Source organism: Diadema setosum, chromosome 5 (assembly GCF_964275005.1).
Source record: "Diadema setosum chromosome 5, eeDiaSeto1, whole genome shotgun sequence".
In the NCBI taxonomy this organism is placed as follows: Eukaryota; Metazoa; Echinodermata; class Echinoidea; order Diadematoida; family Diadematidae; genus Diadema; species Diadema setosum.
The window spans coordinates 40,467,252-40,488,264 of record NC_092689.1 but is presented as its reverse complement, the minus strand read 5'-3'; the positions used below and the strand labels follow the sequence as shown (position 1 = coordinate 40,488,264).

Here is a 21,013-nt window from a genome sequence, read left to right as displayed (position 1 = left end):
AACAGTATCTCACATCATAGTAAGCTCATGAACCTTAAAATAATAATAAACTAGAAATGTCGCTATGGCGACTGGTATGCCTCCGCCATAATGCATGATTCTCCTAATAGGTCTATAGTACGTGTGGACAATGTGTGATTACATTTTCACAAAACTGGCAAAATATCAAAATGACATGTTTGTCACAAAAGTGTTGAATGTTCACCTTCCTTGACATAGGTTTAATTGGACGAATAGGAGAGCACGTATTTGGGGATTGAAGGACTTTAACTTGACTTTGACCCTCTCATAAGTTTATGCCTTGAGTAAGTTTCAAGGTGTGGAGAAAAAAAAATGCAATTTCTGTATTGAATAGTAAATTGTTACCATTTTCATCTGGCCATTGACCCTAAAACTCATAAGAGAATTACTGTCAGGCAGAACATGCATAAATATGTACTAAGTTTCATGATAACTTGAGCCACTTCCGAGATATGGAGGAAGTAGTAAGTTCAGCACTTTCACTTGATCTTTGTCCTTTTGACCTTTTTGGCAAAAAACAAAAAACAAAAACAAAAACAAAACTTTCTAGAGAATCACTATCAGGTTAAAAATGCAGTTAAAAAAAAATCCTGCTGGCATTGCACAAATATGAGGGAAATAGTAAAATTTTGAAGTGTTGCCCTTGACCTTTGACCCCATGAACCCCAATTTCCCTAGCTAATCACTGCCAGTCAGTACATGCATATATACTATGTTCCATGAAGATACCTTGAACTATTTCCAAGATACGGAGAAAAAAGTTAAATTTCACATTTTTTACTTGACCTTTTGACCTTTGACCTTTGACCGCATGATCCCAAACTTTCACTAGAGAATCTTGATTGAGTAATACATGTATACACTAAGTTTCAAGAAAATATCTTCAGGCATGGCATAGATATGGGGGAAATAGTAAAATTTTAAGCATTTGACCTTGACCTTTTGACCTTTGACCTTGAGCATGTGCACCCAAAAGTTGATAGGCACAACTTCACCCCCTAATACACATACATGCCAAGTTTCATTAGGATACCTCAAAAGGTTTTGGTAGTTACCCTGTTCACAAAATTCATTACGGACGGACGGAAGGACGGACGGACGGAAGGACGGACGGACGGACGGAAGGACGGACGGACGGACGGACGGACGGACGGACAACCCGAAAACATAATGCCTCCGGCACCACTTCGTGGCGGAGGCATAAAAACCAACAACAGCCCGAAAGTCATCTAGTCTTCAAATAGTAGTTACTAGCGTCTCATCGTCTTCGTCTTATAAATATATATAAACTAGCCACGTTATTATCCTTTCCTACTCCGCCTTCCGCACCAGTGAAATAATCTATCTGTGAACATGACACTGCACACAGTGGGGTGCTCAGGGATGGGATGTCCTGGAAAATTAGGAGGAACTTCGATAAGTATTGCACGTTCCGGGAGAAGGGATACAAAAATCCACAATAAATAAACACAAATGTATGTCATGGCATTACATTAGTCATATATTACGTTGTACACTGATACTTCGCCCTTTCCGATAATAAACTATACTCTCACCAAACCCACCTGTTGAAAACAAAATAAGAGAGGGTTCTACAATATACAGCACATGAATCCTCAAACATAACTGACTGTGGCTTATATCCAGGTTCTCACCATACATTCCAGAAACTTTTACATTCATGTTCCAGTCCTTCATACCTTAATGATGGTCATCGTCATTGTGTAATTTGACCACTGACTGCTATGGGTACAAAACATATATTTTGGCCTTTTTTAAAATCTGATAAATGTCCAATAATGTGGCTGACCAAGATGTATCACCCCCGCTGCTCTTAGGGTCCCTCGTCTAGACTAGACGATGTCAGAGCTTGAGTTTTGGCAGGCTGTCCACTGGACACCTCGGTCATTCGCAGTGTCCGGAGAAAAGACAACCCACGGGCACTGCTCTCGTAGGAATCCATATCGCAGAGTGTCCGTATACCGATTACATTCAGTAAGTTCTAACATCTTTCAGTAAGTATTGACTTCTTCCAGATGTCTATGGCTATGCCAAAGTTGAGTTCTGCATTGCAAATATACATCCCTTTTCCGGGCTGATTGTAATACAGCGTTATGCACCAGGACGTTGTAATGATCAAATAACCCAGTCTTTCTTTTTTCGCGGTGACGATGACATGCAAAACAAACAGCAGCGTATGGTTTGTTATAGATAGAAAGCTAACCGCCGACCGTCTGGTTTTTCCTGGTGAAAACGTAGCAAGGTAGGTCGACGACACCGCTGCCGTTGACGAAGCTGTAGATCGCTGTACCCGACGACATGAGAGCAGCCAGCAGAGCAACGATCACGATGACAACGTGGACGGTGTTGGTAAGGCAGATGGGAATTCTGCAGAAAGATGCAAAAAAAAAAAAATGGATTTCTTTACAAAGCCATAATGCTTTGGTGTCAGTCCTTTTGCATTTTAAACAATCTCCCATCAATACAACGCCATCCTTTTGTAAATGTGACTTGCTATGTTTTTACGTATCCCTGTCAAGCTCTCCTTCACACAAATTATCAGAGTACACAAATTTTTTCCTAATTACGGAGATCGAGACGACACTTGAAATGCAAGAGTGCACCCATCCAGACCAGATCATTTCGCGCTCAGCAAAAATACAATCATATTCAGTTTTCCACACGAAATCCGTACATTTTAATTATGAAGTGGTTACGGTATTAACTATATTTCACATGCTTGGTTCTGGGATCCCCTATGTACATTTTATCTGATGTGTAAAGGATAACAATCTGTTACAACGTGAAGATCTACCTTAGTTGTTTCATATTCTCACATAAGGAAATAGTTTTTCCCCTCTATGTTTACTTGTCCTGTATGCTTACAGAGACCAAACATCTGAGTCGGTATCAAGGCATTTAGAGTCTTTTATTTACTGTCATTTACTGTCATATCAAACGAGTTATTTTGCTGTACTTGCTTGATAAAGACAGGACGCACAATAACTTAATTTACAAGTCCAAACAACATTCGATAACCCCACAAGAATCGACTGGGTCACTGGGTCGTCTGCCTGGTACAGCTGCACACTTAGTCATGTCAAAGTGAATATCGGAAGGAACAACTATTCGTTGATGGATTCTTATCTTTAAAGAAAAAAAATGTAATTAATGTAAAGAAAATGTCGATAGCATGACATGTATACATTTTCATTTAATGTGTAAATTCAGATTACTAGCGAGAATTTTAAACTAAAAAAAGGCTCCTTACAGTTTTTTCGTTCAAGCATGTGAGTGTTTTTTTTTTTTTTAACAGAGCCCAACTGAAAACTCCGTTTATTTCCCCAATGTTCCGTCCTGCACAAATGATTAATGAATCCATAATAGTTGTTCACGTGGTATGTTGCAACGATCATATTATTTTCTGTTCATTTTAGCTGATGCTTGAGTTTCGTATGAACGCTGTGTAAATATATAAAACAAAAACGAGGGGACACTTTACTGTAGCTGCCAAGTCGTTTGTAATCTCATTCAAATTTACTGACGCGATTTTCTTGTACCATATTCATTGTCATCGTCGGATATTGGCTTTGCTCGCGAAAAAGGTTTCTGTGCAGCTCTTCGCATAACCGTCGCCATTCTTAGTGCCCAAACCCCGCCTATAAATGAGGTCTCCATAGGTCGACTTACATGCTATCTGGAGGTACAGTCATTGGTTCCATGCGGACCAGCTTGGAGTATATCACGCTTGGCAAGATGAAGTTAACGACAGCGACGAGTGGCCCACCCACCAGAGGCAGAAAAGTCGTGAAGTGCGGAAAAGTTGAGGCAATAAAGAGCACGATGAGCACGTAGATAGACCGCAGGAGCGGCCGCTTCCACGTGAACTCTGCGAGAGCAGAACAGAGTACGATGAAACCAGACTAATTACCTCTAGAAAGCAATAACTTAATTCTACACATTTATTCGATGTTCCGTATATTCATTATCTGTTGTTGTTTTTTAGACTCAGTTCTTTTCTTTTGATACAAGTATATACCGGGTGTCCCAAAAAAAGCGGAACGGTGGATTTTCAGTACCTTGCGTTCTAAAAGTGATATATTTTGTAATATCATTAGAAAGAGAATCTTCCGCAGAAGACAATGATACCAAAATCATAAAATTTGGCTCGGTACTTTTTATTCTACGGCAATTCCTGAAAATGCAGTCATTTTCAAATTTCGCCGGATTTCTGCGTCTTATGAGATAATAATTTGAGTGCTACACGCGATCCATACGGTGAATATTGTGTAAGCTCAGTGATCCATGTCAACAAAAGATACAGCTTTCACATTGGGCACGGGCCAGAAAAAAACAAACAAAAAAACAAACAAAAAAACAAACAAACAAACAAACACTGTGTATGTGTGTGTGTCTGTGTGTGTGTGTGTGTGTGTACGCGCCCAATAGAAAGCGTTATCTTTTGTTGACATGGATCAACGAGCGTACACAATTCACCGTATGGAACGCGTGTCGCACCCAAATTGTTATCTCATAAGTCGCAAAAAATTGAAAATGACTGCATTTACAGAAATTGGCGTAGAATAAAAAGTACTGAACCAAATTTAATGATTTTGGTATCATAGTCTTCTGCGGAAGATGCTCTTACTAATGATGTCAGAAAATATATCACTTTTAGACCGCAAGGTACTGGAAATCCACCGTTCCGCTTTTTTTGGGACACCCGGTATAAAATGCACATCAACACACATAACTATAAAACATGATTTTTATATCAGTTTACACATTGTTTTATATGTTTATCACTGTGAACCGCAAGAAGCCTTGGTTTGCAATTTTTCAATAACATTTAATTTTGAATTTAACATGTTAAAGTCACAGGACAAAAAATGCAACCATGTTCTAAGAACAATTCTACGGTTACCAAGTACTGAAAACAAAGTCACTTTAAAGGGGCTGTACAGTACTGGTTGAGGTGGGGATTGATGTTTTGACCATTCCTAAGTGAGATAATGAGAAACCTCTTATGAAATATAAAAGAGCATGAAATTCTAAGAAGGATTCAACATTTATTTGATGAAAATTGGTTTGTTTTTGGATATCTCGGCCATTTCAAAACCGATTTTCATCAAATAAACTTTTGATATCCCTTAAAATTGCATGCTCTCTGACATCTAATAGAGTGGTTTCTGAATATCTCGCAAAACGTTTAAAGCTAAATCCTCACCTCGACCAGGTGTACAGACCCTTTAAGTAGAGAGCTTGTGGCGTAGGATCCCCAAACACACACACACACACACACACACACACACACACACACACACACACATACTCATGCACATACAGGTTATGTCATTATGAGAACTTTTCAAATCACGTTTTTCCTCACCATATGGTATATTGAAGAAATCCTCCGCATCTTGAAAAAAGGGATTGGAGGTAATGATGATGACGGGTAGTGTGTATATCATCATGAGGATAATGAAGGGAATCCGGATGAAATGGGACGTCACCAAGTCTAGGATATTGTCCAGATTCTGCTCCTTGAAAGCTTCCCCATAAATGACGACACATGCTATTGTTGTGGGAAAGTAGAGTAGCGCCATCACTGCGAGTACCAGAGAAAACAGGAAAAAAAAAAGACGCTAACTTAGTGTTTTCTATAATTCTCATATTCAGAGCAACTTTTAAGGCTTATAATCAAATTTGATATCATCCTTCCTTCAAAGCTCGTGTTTCCTGTTGGTATCATTGTGGGAAGAAGAAATCCTGAAGGAATCAACTTCCAGAACACGATACATATACTTGCAGAATTCATATCAATCTGATAAATAACATTTCAAGATTGAATTCAAATATCGGGAACCGTGTCTCAAAGGCACACGGTGAGTAATTTGTCCTCAAATAGTTGAGCAGTTAACCAGACAGAATTGTCGTGGAGATCCAGAAGGCTCTACGTGGAACACAGCATAATATTGGTGTCAGGATCCGCAGCGGAGGCATGTACCGCGCTTTGATAATGGATTTTACACGACTTATTTCGGATAATGTTGAAGCACTGTTGTTCACGTACAACAATCATAATGTAGGCGTCCCACCATCCCCGGAGTTGAGCGAAGATGAACACACACAATGTCCATGGCCATACGAATATAGAATTTTCAATTTCGCGCAAAGTTAGTTGGTTAAAGCCGTTCAAAACCAAATCAAGTACGATCTTGTTAGCAGCTTCGAATGAGGAACTCCGCCGGCGGTCATGTGATGGCTTTACGATCCCCTCATGAATTATTTCGATGTTAATCGACGATCAGAGCCAAATTTGGAAACTTCCTTTAAAGTTTGTCCATTTTTGCTCAACATCGCGACAGTGTGATGCCTGCAAGAAGGAAATGTTCCAATTCGGCTCTGATCGTAAAAACATCGGATTATTCGTTACGACATCTTAAAGCCATCCTAAAACTGCCGGCGGAGTTTCTCAGGCTCGTAACAAAAGGTCGTGCTTTTTGCTATAGCTATTGACCAGCTTTTAAGCATTTTCGGGGCTAACTTGGCGCGAATTGAAAATTCCATATCCGTTTGGCCATCCTGTGCCGATTTCGGGACGGTGTGACGCCATCCTTCCTTTACACATTTCATAGAACCTTCACGATCTATTCAAACTCCTATTCAGTCTTGATCTAACATGTGTAGTAGGCCCACATGATCCCAACTAGAACAATACAGACATCCATTGATACAAGGAGGCCACCTGACATCCAAGAAAGAAAAAACTTGCAGTCAATACGAAAAAGGAGTATTTCTTCAAATAGCAGCATTAATAAAATCAAGGCCGTACCTCAATCTCTACATTAGGATTCGTGGTCCGACAGGTCCCTTGACTTTTTTCCCCGAGTGTCTTTACTGTCGAGACCAATACTCACCTCCGTAACCCCATAAGACACTCTTGGTGAAGTCCTCGGGACTCTTCATGTCGTGCTGTACGGTCGGATAGACGGACTGCCCCGCGTAGGCGAACACGATGTCGCCGATAGCAGAGAAGAAGGCGACCACGTTCACTTCCAGGTCATGATCGATCTTGTACTTGTCGTGATCGAGACTTGCACCCACGAAGAGGAAGATCGACGCCGCGGTAGCCGTAGCAATCGCAAAATATCCCACAAACCTGATGAGGTGTAAGCATAATGATCAGTAAGTTCAAGCTTCAGCTGATCCCTTTTATACAAACTACCGGTTGATTATTCAATAACCACAAATGCATTTTATAATAGACGACGAATAGCGGGGCAGGGAACATGTGGAACTTTTTATTTGGGGGATTTAGACTGCTATCTAGCGAGGATAAAAGTCCCGTGATAATCGAGGGACTTGTGACCTTTTTAAAAGAGCATCAAATCCTGAGATTACAGCGTTCTATACATTGTCATCAACAAGGGTCATCTTTTTATCATTCATAATTATGATAGTAACAAAACTATGAGAACATCCGAAACTTATCACAAAATCTCGTGTCATTACTATTCCCGTCTGTCCGTCGTCTGACACTGCATAGAATACAAAATTCGATCGTAAGCGACTGCTGCACAATACCATGATTCAATAATTTAATATCGTACAGTTTTGTTTCGTATTTGTTGCCATGAAAGCGTTCTGCCATGCAAGAACAAAACAGACGATCCCTGCTGAGGCGATATTGTCACTGAAGTTAAAGTGAGTCAATGCCATACTATGGTATTTGTGATCAGGCTTTGTGATGTATGTAGTTGCCGTCGCTTCCAACATAACACAACGTTGCAATACTACCGAAGCCATGAGCAGCCTGAAACCGTACTGTCCATCGTCCCATCCATGTGCTTTCATTGTAAAACACGACTGATCGTATGTCAAAAAGGCTGGTGCATGAGACTCACCAGAAATCTTTTGGGGTCCCCATCCACAGAAGAGGGCACACAAAGACGGAGATGATTGGTAGATAGATGCATGTTGTCAGAGAAATGCCCAGCGACTGGAGTAAGATGTGGAGATTGTCTGCGAGGATGAGCAGTCCAGTGGTGCAGATAGCAATGCCGTACAAGTAGAGCAGAATCGACGCCACTCGACTGCATGGTGTGAAGAACAGATTGCAATATGACAAGGAGCGATCATAACTCTTTGTTGGGCTATATACCATTTTCGTCCATGTACGTTACTGGAAAACGCTATCCTAATATAAATGACATGTCCGAACACTTCATACGCAGGATGCCATGCAACAAGAGTCTATTATGGATATGATTGTTGTTAATATGATTCTATTATAACGTCGACACTTTTCGACATCATATTACAGTGCACTCCCGTAATAACAAACACAGTTATAACGAAATTCCGGTTACAACGAAATAAAAATTCAGGCCGCAACATCATCTTCTCTCTCTGTGTTTTTTTTTTCCTTGTTTAAACGCTCGGTTATAACGAAAGAAAACTGCAGGACACGAGGACTTCGTTATAACGGGAGTCCGGCCGTTGCAATTATTGAATACTGAAATGATACATTGCGTATTTTGTGTATGACGAGGATAGGCCCATAATCAAACCAGTTTAGATATTGTTAATATGCAAGCTCCAGGAGGGAACCTGAAAACGGATCTCCTTCCTTTTTTCTTTCTTTGTTTTCAAAATTCATTATCTTTATGCGACAAATCAATTCATTTCAGACAAAGAGGACATACCTCTGTTTCTAGTACCTGCATCTCATCGATCACAGTGCTAGCATTATAATACAGTGTCTGTGTACTGCGTGTGGAAATTTACGGTGATTAATCAATTTTGTGTAATCGTTGTCAACCTCACAATCTGCTGCGAATACAGCTATACTGTTATTTATTCACTGTGTATTTGTAAGTGTGTAATTACCTGCCATGTGTCCAAAATAGGACCATGGACCTGTTTATGTCAACATGTCCTTTGTTTTTACTTATCAATAAAGACATGATTACAAGAATACCATGCGCAATTTAACGTTTGTATTATGGTATACAATGTAACGGTGGCGACTTACCGTCCCCATGGCCCATATGCCTCGTAGGCGAGGGTCGGGTACGGGTATCTGTTGATCTCAGTCCGATATTTGGAGTATCTTTGTCTGAGGAGGATCCAGCTCCGAGATAGGATGGTCCCGGAGAAGGCGGAGAGGAGGAGAGCTGCGACAGCGACGGTGAAGCCCCATGCTCCTGCTCGCGGGCGAGATGGAAAAGAAGAGGTCATAGAGAGCACTTTCTGAGTGATGATTACATGCATGATCACAATCATGGTATACTATTTGCATTTCCGGGTTACTGAGGGCGACTAGCCCCTCACCCTTGCCGTAATACAATCTACTCTGGTACACTGCCAAGATGGATGTGTGGCGCTTCAGTTAGTTCAGTAAGTTCCCAAAATTTCCTATGATAATGCATGTTACCAGCATTTGAGAGAACACTATCAAGGTTAAGTATAGTTTTATACAACAGAACAAGGTCAAAGACGACGCGATTGTCTGTAAAGAATTACAGAAGTATTACAGTATTACAGAAAGAATAATATGCAATATATTATGAGGTATCTTTAAGTTTTATTGATTGCCTGTTATTTGTTCATATATTGTTTGTTATTGTTGTTGTAGCTCATTAGCTTGTTTGTATTTGTCTTCTGAGTTTATTACCTGTGAATCTTGTCAGTGCTTCTCTTAATCTTATTCTTGCCATGTTCTTTACTGTCTTTCTTTTTGTCTCTGTTTATGTTCTGTAATTTAAACACAATTTTTAAAATGCAAATTTGTAAGATGCAGTCCATCAAGGGTTTGACCTTTGACAGGCCAATGGTCTTTTGTCATTCCCACACATCTGCTGCAGTTCTTACTGTTTTTACTGTGTTTATATTTCACTGTAACTGTCCTTGTACTGCTAATGCTCTGTTTTGTGTATATTTCTGTGTTCTGTTCTGTACATTTTATACATATGTCTATTTTTGTGATTTTTTGAAAGATGTGAAATAAATTGCATTGAATTGAATTGAATTGAATTGAATTGAATTGAAGAATTATTGATAACGTTTAATCTTCTGGTCACACATCTACATGTCATACTTTAGGTTTTCAGATTTGTTGAAGTTATTTCTTTTCTTGATGCCGCTTAACTCTAATCATCTCAGCCGCATTACAGATTATAACATAACGTCGTGTTGTCCGTGTTGGTTCGTTTGTTCACTTGTCTGTCAGCAACTTCACGCACAAAAAAAAAGTTGACTGAATCAATACTAGTATACAGAAATTGGAAAAGGGAAAAAAGTTTTGGCGGTGATCCGGATCGACGTCTACATCCAAAGATTTCCGAAGAATCTTACTTGATACCATTTCAAGATGGAAGCAATGTTGATTAACATTAATTCTATCATTATTTGAATTACAGTATAACAGATTATTGTCATATAACAATTCTGATATAAATCAAATGTTTTGTAGCGCGAAATGCTTTGATGTTCAGTAGGACGTTTTGATTACACACGTTTACCGTACAAGTGTAATGTGCACTATTCATGCGTTCGCTCTAATTTGACGCAGAATTAGAGACAGCACAAGTACAAGACAGTATTGTCTGAATAATATCTAAAGAGTTATAAGACTGAGCTGGCCACGTATAACAGGGGTGGCTCAATGAAGGTTAAATATTCATTAGCATAAAAACAACTAAAACAGCACAGAGCATGTGAACTGCCCGCACTTCCCCTAGCGAACCAACCTGCAACTTTTGTATCACCATGGGAACAAATTGTCTACAGCTTTAAATGGATGGTTGTTAATATTACAATCATCATTCGAGTGGTTAGCTGATACTTAAAGATGCGACAGACTCAACACGGGTGTAGTGATTTTGTTAGATTAATGACACTTATTGAGCGCTGTCTGCAACAGAACAAAATTATACACGAAAGTGAAAATGAAATCACTTTTGCCTTTCTTGTATTAGAAAAAAAAATGTAAAGAATCTGTAATGCTGATTACACCTGGCAATATTGTATTAATGCTGGCAACATAATTTATTCATTCTCGTTTTCTTGTGCGAGGGTGGGGAGATGTCGACGGAACTACACATTCCATAAGCACCCCGTGTGGGAAAAGAAAGAGACACATGAGTCATAATAATAGAGGGTAAAATGAAACCAACATGGCAGAAGGGTAGAATTTCCACCCAATTTCCAATCGGATGTGAAATGATAAATCATTGGGATTTTCAAGTGTCATGGGATATCATCATGAAACAGTGGTATTGATGACGATTTTGTTCTATGCAAATCTGATGAGGTAATGAAGTTCTTGTCTCACAATTTACCTACACAGAACCCTTCACTATAATTTCCCTTGTTTTGCTTTGTTTTGTGTTTAGGAGAAGAGGATAGATTGTTCAGTTACTGTAAAGAATTTCTATGAATTAGCAAGGATCATTTTAAAGGAGCAGTTGTATTTTCATTTCATTTCATTTATTAAGTTTTTACACAAGTTATACAGTGTTGTATTTGCAACATACATCCATGACAATGTAAAGTAACACATAAATTATAAGTTCAGAATATAAAGACGATGATAACATTTACATGACACAAAATCAATAGAAATCAATATCAAATACGTTACATTCATGATGGATGAACAATCGTATTGTGTGCAGTGGGATTCTACATAGAAGCAGATGCTATAGTTGCTCCGTTACCTATAGATGCAAACCAAAGGCAGATTTGTGCGTTGATGACTTTTATCGCCTCATCCATCCATTTTGCAAAGTTATGTGGTAACGACCGATATTTCGTTTCATAAAAATCAAGATTCTATAACTTAAACATTTCTCTTTTTTTGGGGGGGGGGGAGGGGGGGGGGGAAGGGGAGGTCTCAAGATTACGAAATTTCTGTTCGCGTCTGATTCATACTCTGTTTCTTTAATCAGTTTTAAAACACGCATTGTCATTTCACTTGAATACACATTATCCAAAATAATTTTAATACCTGTTCGTGCTACAGCTCCCGGTAATATCTGGATCCCTAGACCGACAACCTTTCCGCTTATTAGTGACGTAGCGGTCATGATAGATAACCCGTCATGACTGAAATGCTGAAAGACAAACAGACAATTAAGACATGAAACAACAAAGTAAACTTCACAGTAATAAAAAATAGTCTCACAGCATGCATGCAATTTGAATTTGAACTTGTCCACCAAGTTCAAATTCCCCTGTACACTGGATTATTGAACAGTGTTATAAAATTTCCTATCTGCATGACGACTTCACAGCATACTTATCTTAACACAATACGACAGAAAGGATCGGTGATACATCATGTTATTATGTTATCGGGCAATTACCCGAGGTACATGTACTCGAGGTCTGCTTGACGCTCAAAGTTAGTATATGCGTGCATAAATGAAAGCTGGAAAGGAAGATAACATGATGTAGTCGGTATCACCGACTCTTTCTGTCGAATTTTGTGAAGATACAAATAGACCTGTTCACCTCTGCATAAAAATCTGACGCGCATATATACAGAGTGACGTGAGTCCACAATGGTTTCTCAGGCCTGAGTCTTGCTCCTACATAGCAACAAGTAAATTCTGGTGATCCGATATACTTGGCATATATGACAAAAGATGTCGGTTTGTTACATATTCTTTCGTCAAGTACAGGGAAGTTGATCCCTGTCAATCATTTTGACTGAGGTTTGACTAACAAAGCAGCTATACTGAAACATGTCATTATTTGGAATCTAATGTTGAAAAAAAAAAATCATGGGAGCAGGTGGATTAAATCCCTAGGTTCTTTGCAAATTCAATTTCAATTCAACTATACATTATTCCATTTAGGTGAGATCAATCACAAAGATACATTTACATGGAACACGACAGCTATTGTGGAAGTGTCTCCGTTCCATTGGAGTTGACAGTGTATTGGTGGACCTGATTGAAAGTATTTACTCTCAATCGAAATGTGCAGTACTTGTGAATGGAAAGATCACTGAATGGTTTGATGTCCTCACAGGTGTAAGGCAGGAATGTCTCCTCTCCCCCAGCTTTTTCAACCTCTTTCTCGAATTTGTAATGGATGACATCAAGACATCAGATGGTGGAATCCACATGGGCAGAATGAATATCGATAACATACGTTATGCCGACGACACCACGCTGTTAGACCTGGTATTTGATAAGCTACAGATTTCTACACAAAAACTGGAAGAAGCATGTAAAGCATGGGAATGAAAATTAACATCTCAAAGTGCCGTATAATGTCAAGTGAACAAGGTGACATCATAATAGATGATGAAGCGATAGAAAAGACAGACAAATTTGTCTTCCTTGGCAGCACTGTCCCATCAGTTACAAATGATGTTAAACGAAGGACCACCCTTGCAGCCTGGGCTTTCGGCCGTCTCAAAGGAACAATATGGTCAAACCAAAACATCTCGAGAACCTTAAAAGTGAGAATAAATAAAGCTCTCATCCGACCAATCGCCACTTATGGTGCTGAAACATGGACCCTAAGGAAGGCAGACACAAGCAGACTGGAATCCTTTGAAATGAGATGCCTCAGGACCATTGCAGGCGTTCAACTTCTAGACCGCATCAGGAATGAGGACATCAGGAAGTCTCTGAACGCCACAAGATCCATCAGCCAAGAAATCACCTCACGCAGAATGAAATAGTTTGGGCATGTCATCCGCATGCCAGAGAATCGGCTGCCACGTGAAGCTTACTATAATGACTTCCACACAGCACGACCACCTGGTCGTCCTCCCCTCAGATGGAGAGACCAACTTCGCGGTGATACGGGATCAACCCTACTGAGCCTTGAACACTAGGCAAAGGACAGGAGAGGTTGGAGTGAGCTCACCCGGAGGAGTGCAAAGGGACACACCGTCCTACGCCTTTAAAGGGAAGATAAACCCCAAGAACAATGTGGATTGAGTGAAAGCAGCAACATTAGTAGAACACATCAGTGAAAGTTTGAAGAAAATCGGACAATCGATGCAAAAGTTATGAATTTTTAAAGTTTTGGTGTTGGAACCGCTGGACGAGGAGACTACTAGAGGTTATGACGTATGAGTGGACTACAATATCGAGAAAATATAAAGAAATTACTACAAAAATCCATTTTTCATGAAAATTACAAATTCCATCAACTTGATATTGACATATGTTAAGGGTAGCAATTATTCCCCCTGCTTTCTGAAAGCGGTCGGTCCACTGCTCTTTCATAATTCTAGAAAAGTGAATTTTTGTTGAATATCCTTTATATTTTCTTTGTATTGTTGTCCACTCATACGTCATATCCTCTAGTAGTCTCCTCATCCAGCGGTTCCAACACCAAAACTTTAAAAATTCATAACTTTTGCATCGATTGTCCGATTTTTCTCAAACTTTCACTGATGTGTTCTACTAATGTTGCTGCTTTCACTCAATCCACATTGCTCTTTGGGTTTACCTTCCCTTTAAGTCAAAGAAGTCATGACAGCTATACAGAGATCTGATGAAGACATGTTTCGAGAAGTTACATTAACAGGTAACTTGCGTGAGGATGACCTCTACATAACAGCGTGAAAGGAATGATACAAGAATTATGTAGGCCTACACACACACACACACACACACACACACACACACACACTCACACATACACACACACATACACACAAATACACAAATACAAAAAGCAGAATTGAAAAGAAGAAAAAGAAATAAGCAAGGTACAAGTTAAGTTCAAAACTCCACAATGAAAAAAAAAACTGATAAGAAAAGAAAAACATTGTGTAGATGTATGTTTTTTTGTTTTTTTGTTTTTTTTTTTTTTTAAATCGCCGTTTATACTACTAGTCATGAAAAATATCCAGAAAGCAGAATGCGTTCGCATGCCTATTTGGCAAATTGGTGCTAAACAAAATTAACAAGTATACTTATATGATCGGTCCAAATCTTAGTTTGTGGAGTATTATTATGTACCTGTTATTTTCATCAAAGCATAATGCCAACTTACTGCCGAATGCGTGATCGTTTTCTCTATGTGCGAGGCCGAAGCTTGGTCCGCGCTGGCCTGCGCGCCGTACGACTTCTTTCTCTCCATCAGAGGATAGTCCGGGACGGGCTCTGCAGCGGTCGCCATGACCCGGAATGTGCTTGAACTCTGAAATCTGTGAAGAGAAAGTTAATGAGTTCAGATTTAAACTCGCACGTGATGCAAACAGAGACACAAAATATCTACGAGTGTATCAACCTCACTGTATTATACACAAAAATTACGTACACTCACATGTATGCTACAAGTGCGACATTTTTGTGATGGCAACCAGAAATAGATGTCGGGCCACCACTTTTGGTAAAGAAAAGATATATTTTGGCGGCCCGATCGGGCCACCTAAAGAAAAAGTTAGTGTCGAGCATTGATTATATATATATATATATATATATATATATATATATATATATATATATATATATATTGTGTGTGTGTGGTGTGTGGATACGTGGGTGGGTGTGTGCGCCATTAATGCTGCAGCTTCGTAGACTATGTCAATTTTGCGATATATTGTATCTCATAGGCGTGGCACAGATATCTCCATTCTCTTTTAATGGTTACGAACATTTTTTGTTATCACATTTTCTTCATGTCCTCCAGCTCAAACGCTTTTATTTGTGTGTGTGTGTGTGTGTGTGTGTGTGTGTGTGTGAGTGTGTGTGCGTAGGTCACACCTTATGCCTATATAGACGTTAGTATAGGTGGCATGATAGCTACTCGAATAGAGCAGGTCACCATGTGACTTACAATTACGATGCGCTATTATACCAATTACGTGTAATTTTTTGCTTTATCTATCAGGTATTAAGGTGATTTGAAATACACACTGTATCAACATATTGTTGACATAATCATTCTGATATAGATTGAAAGAAGGCATAGATCAGGTATTTGGTCCTATTTATCACACTGGATGTGCCAAGCCACCGGAAAAGTTAAGCCGATATTCAAAACAACTACGCGTGACGAATGGAAAATGCGAGGTCTTGTGTATTCTTGTCACGAGAGTACAAATTACGGAAAAACAAACAAACAAAAACAAAACAACATTACTGTCGCCCGTTGGAAGATAGAGATAAGGATTCCACGAATAAATACCCGACAAGTCAGAAATACCGGACCGTGTGCGTCACTCACTCTAGGTAAAAACTGGTTAAAGTGAATCAGGGAGGTGTAAGAAAAGGAGAGACAACTCCTGCTCTCCTTTGAAGGATGCGCAGCACCGCCGAGAAGCTATGCGCTTAACTACAGGTGGAAATCAGGTGCTTTGACAAAAGAGAGCATCAATAATCGGGACAAGCGCTCTCACATCTAGAAATACTTGCCCCCACTGCATTTCGCTCTCTCTCTTTCAATGTGATGTCAACAATGAATTTGTGTACCTTGAATTAGAGCAGCGAATCAAAATGCAGTGTAAAACTGACAATTTTAATAGCAAATAGTTTAAAAGCACGCTGGTGCACGCTTTAGCGAAGTACTTTATTTGAAAGATCAAAATATCCCAGATTAAAGGATAGAAAACTAACATGCGGAAATGTGCGCATTATAGAAAACTATTAGGTTTTTAAGAGGGCCTAATTTTCATTTCATTTCGATTTGCGCATTACGAAGAAACTAGAAATACCTGTTTATAATATTGAATTCTTTCCTAAACTACTCTTAATCAATTCGAGTATTTCATTTAAAATTTTACGGGGGAATAAAGTTTGTAATTCAACGAAAGGTGAAATGCGTTCTTCTTCTCTGAACTTCGCCTTACAACAAGAGCGGTGCAGAGCATGACTTCAAAGCGTATAGTGGAATGCTAGACATCCCATTGTAACGCTTTGAAACCAAACATGTGTTTGCATGAATTACGAACGAGTTGTCTCTCCTTTTCTTACACCTCCCTGAGTGAATGATGCAACCAAGGATTACACAAACTGACAAGGAAACTGTCAACATTCTGATTCAATCCAGATAATACGCGCTTTCGTAATCACATTGTTAATCAGAATTTTTGTTTACACTCCTCTACCACTCCTTTCTTTACATCCAACATTTCTTTCCTTCCAAAAGACGGAGACATTGTGGAAATTACGAAAATATTATCGTGTTTGTTTGTTTTTTTCCAAACGTTGTATAATTACACTGAGAATCAAAACGTATCGATCGAAAGAGACCGGTTTACAAACACATTTTTATCATTTTGTTTTTCGCATACCTCCAAGGCGTCAAGTTGTTCCTGACGACCATGTACGAGGATTGAAAAATGTTTCCAGACATGGCAACAGCTCAAACATTCGACCGGAATTCCAGGTATTGTGTTTAATAATAAATTTGTCGGAGCATGCAGGTGAATGCAAACTTTCGTTACTGGGTTCTCGCGGAGGAAAAAAAAAATGTCCATGAGTACTGAATACTGAATATTGTTAGTACACCCAAGGAGGTTTAATACATTGGAGTTCCAACTGGCTGCAATTATTCAAACAGTTATCAGATTTCTATTGATGTACAAAAGAATTCCACAGGTGCACTATTGTGCCTTTGATGATCGATGTTCCAAGCCGCCGTCTTGCTGAGCAATCTGAAGATTCATTTTGAACGTTATCATAATGTTGGCCATATTTTGCTTATTTATTTATTAAATGAAATGAAATTTTACGTAATGATAAAGCATGTAAAACAAAAGTCAATTCCGTCCAGAAATTTGCGCAAAAGTGTAAATCAGAGCTGTATTATGTGAAAATGTTTAAAACTGTACCATCCTGGAAAGCTGCTTTTATCACTTTTCCGCTTAATTTCCACAAATGAAACTGATATGGAATAATCTTCAAGTATAATTCTTTATTGATAGATATATCAGATTAGTGCCCGGGTATGCCCAGTCGAGTAATTTTCATCTTTATTTCAGCATTTTTGCTCAATTTCTATTCGCGCATCCTCGAGTCTGTACCATCTACCTTTTATAAGAAGGGATAGCGAAAAGTAATTACCATCACAAAGAATTATCTTCCTTTGAAAGTGGCTGGTGATTGTGCAATGAGACACGAGTGAATTGTCTTCCTATCTGAGCGGCAGATCCAGTTTGCCACATGGCTTCAAATATTTTTGAGCGGCGGCTTCGAACATCTAGCAAAGGAAATAAGACGGTTGTGACTCCATTCTCTAGAACCTCCTTGGTACACCTTGCACCAGAGTACTTCTTTTCGACTATGAACCGTTTATGTGATATCAGGATTCTGCTAAATAACTTCCACCGTGTACATGGCGAAACTTGCAATGTATACTTCCCGCTGCAGAGATTGGAATTGGCGTCATAATAACGGGAACTGTGTGTATGCTGCCGCCTGTGCCATATGGTGTGCAGAGGAGGAATGTATGGGGGAAACCGTATGGGGAAAATTATGTCGTTATCACTATACCAGTATCACCTTACACGCAGAGAGTTCCGCATGCACCGCAAACTCACAAAATAAACCCTAACCTCAACCTCAACACATTATCACTAAAGCTGCGATCTATAGGGGAAAGAGTCCCTATTAGCACTATCCCTATATCAAAGGACTTGGGATTACTCAGATTTTAATGATAAAATCCCAAGTACACGACTTAAGACAATCCTTGGGACTCGTAATTACTTTCAGGTTCGATTTGTGTGTGTGTGTGTGGGGGGGGGGGTGGTGGTAAGCATCAATATAATTCGTGCAGATTACGTATAGTCAGATATGAAAAAAACGGCAATTAGTTTTGGGGAATGTGGAAGCAACTAAGTAGAGCGGTGGAAATAAGCCAACTCTACAGTCATTTTTTACTATGCGACTTACATACTTACACAGGGGCCGCGGAACAGGGGTGTAATTTTTAAAGAAAAAAAAAACAATCGGATAAAAGAAATAGTAACACAGGACTTTCCGAAGGTTTCGTCTTTAGATTCCACCTGTCTAGGGGACAGGGGGGCTTACAGCCCTCCCCCACCCACCCAGTCCCCAAATTGGGGGGGGGGGGGGGAAGCGTTCCGTGGCCCCTGTTACTTATGATTAATCATCGGAAACTGAGCTCAATAATATTCATGGAGTAGTAAGTGTATTGTGACAATAGATTTACATGTCTCACATACATTATACCTCGAGGGTAAGAGGCTATTGGTGACCGAATAAATTACGAAGTTCTGACTTACCTACAATATTGTACTTACGTTTGCCCTCAAACACTACCAACAGGAGAGCGAGACTCTGATAAAACATGTCACAGAATACGAGGATGACTATTACGGTAGTTGCCACAGACACAGTCCGAATGAGAGCTTCGTTGAAATTGCCATCGCATGATCCTGGCGACAGGCTAAAGACCGATTATGCCCGTGTACTGAGGGCTGTATTGGGAAAGACGCCACCTTTGACCAATACAATGCTGTCATCTGCACTCCGACTTGTAAACCTTGTTCACCCGTTACAGCGCCTAATGTGTGTTGGAAGTGTCGGTGTATTTGTGTGTGCGCATGTGCGCGTACTTCACGAATGCTGAGATTTCACGGATCTAACTTGGTAAAAGATACTGTATTACATCGCATTTCATTCTTATTTTGTTTGTTATAGTTGTTTTGTACACTTTTCAGAGTTATTTGCAATTATTATTTATTGATATTATAATGTGCTATGTGTTTTTTATTGGACTCCGATACCCAGAGTTTGGGTTGTGAGTAAATAAACTTTCAACTTTCAACTTTCAACTTTCAACCAAAGAGTATAGAAGCTATAGCGCTACTCTTTGGGTATTACAATTCAACTTCGCAGTTGTAGGGTGAAATCCTACCAGTGAAAGTGGGTGTTAATACAAGTAATCCATCCCAAGGGTGATATCCTCCAGCATATCGTATCGCAGTTTACACTATAAGAGCCCTTGCAGATGTCAAGATATTGATCAACTTACTCTTGGCGCCCTGTGTACCGACCAAGCGGAACATTATGTCAACTCCCCGCTAACATGAAGACGGCTGTGGAACTGAATGTAGCAAAATTTGCAGATGAGGGTAACCCTTGTCAAAGGTTCTCCATGTGGACTGCTTTGACTTAAGCAGCAGAAGAAAAAGAATGTTGTTACCACAGAAATTACAACCAGCTTTTGGTCGTTAACTACACGAGAATAGTCGAACCCCTATAGCAAGACCCAGAAAAAGGGCATTTCGTTGGAGGTCAGAGTACATTTCTGAACTTGCGCCTTTGATTTACCCAGTGGTACCAGGAATGGGTAGCAAATATTAGAACCAATCGACGGAGCGCCGTCAAGACTCGTGCACCTTCGTCTGTCACGAATTGAGCAGTGGTTTATTGGTCGAAGCAGGAAGGTGGAAACTTTGAAACTTTTTCTTCAATGAAGTGGTGCGTGCGTTTCACAGGCTCAGCATTATTATTATTGCAATCGCAGATTTTGCTATGATCTCATCGGCTTGGCTTCGAGTCCATGCTAAAGCAAAGTCAGTATACAGGGACTCTTAAGCAAAACAAAAAGTTAAAATATGAGGGGCTCTAAAAAAATGTCATGGAGTTGAGGTTAATATTCGGCTGGAAAATCTTACGTTGGAATGCAATGGCTTCATAGGTAAAGACTTAAAGGAGTACAGCAAGTCAATCAAACAGAACAGCATAATTCATCTAAAATGGGACATAAAAAAAGATAGATAGAGAGAGAGAGAGAGAGAGAAAGTATATAACTACATGAATATTCAACATTTTTTAAGCAGTCCAAAAAGAGAGCTGTGTGAAGATTATTCATAGTGCATCTTAGCTTAGCCTCTTTTAATTTGTATAATGTGGTTGAGATACTTAATGTCAATGTTTCCTCAAAGTATGAGAAACTTTGACATGTGGTTACTTTCTTATTTTGTCTGTATGGTCTAAGCACATACCCATTCTAATCCTTTGTTTTTACTCTCTCTCTCTCT

General features: G+C 39.5%; 1 protein-coding gene across 1 annotated transcript in view; it reads right to left on the bottom strand.

Annotated features, from left to right (window-relative positions):
* Nucleotides 1-2,042: 2,042 nt before the first annotated feature.
* Nucleotides 2,043-21,013, bottom strand: part of LOC140228916 (uncharacterized) — a 67,175-nt gene continuing 48,204 nt past the window's right edge. Inside the window, exons 4-11 of the mRNA XM_072309184.1 lie at nucleotides 15,052-15,205; nucleotides 12,035-12,140; nucleotides 9,059-9,230; nucleotides 7,929-8,117; nucleotides 6,942-7,183; nucleotides 5,411-5,629; nucleotides 3,712-3,910; nucleotides 2,043-2,409 (exon numbers count right to left, since the gene is read on the bottom strand). Coding sequence (XP_072165285.1) covers nucleotides 2,241-2,409; nucleotides 3,712-3,910; nucleotides 5,411-5,629; nucleotides 6,942-7,183; nucleotides 7,929-8,117; nucleotides 9,059-9,230; nucleotides 12,035-12,140; nucleotides 15,052-15,205 — 1,450 coding nt within the window. The 3' untranslated portion in view covers nucleotides 2,043-2,240. The remainder of the gene's footprint in view (nucleotides 2,410-3,711; nucleotides 3,911-5,410; nucleotides 5,630-6,941; nucleotides 7,184-7,928; nucleotides 8,118-9,058; nucleotides 9,231-12,034; nucleotides 12,141-15,051; nucleotides 15,206-21,013) is intronic.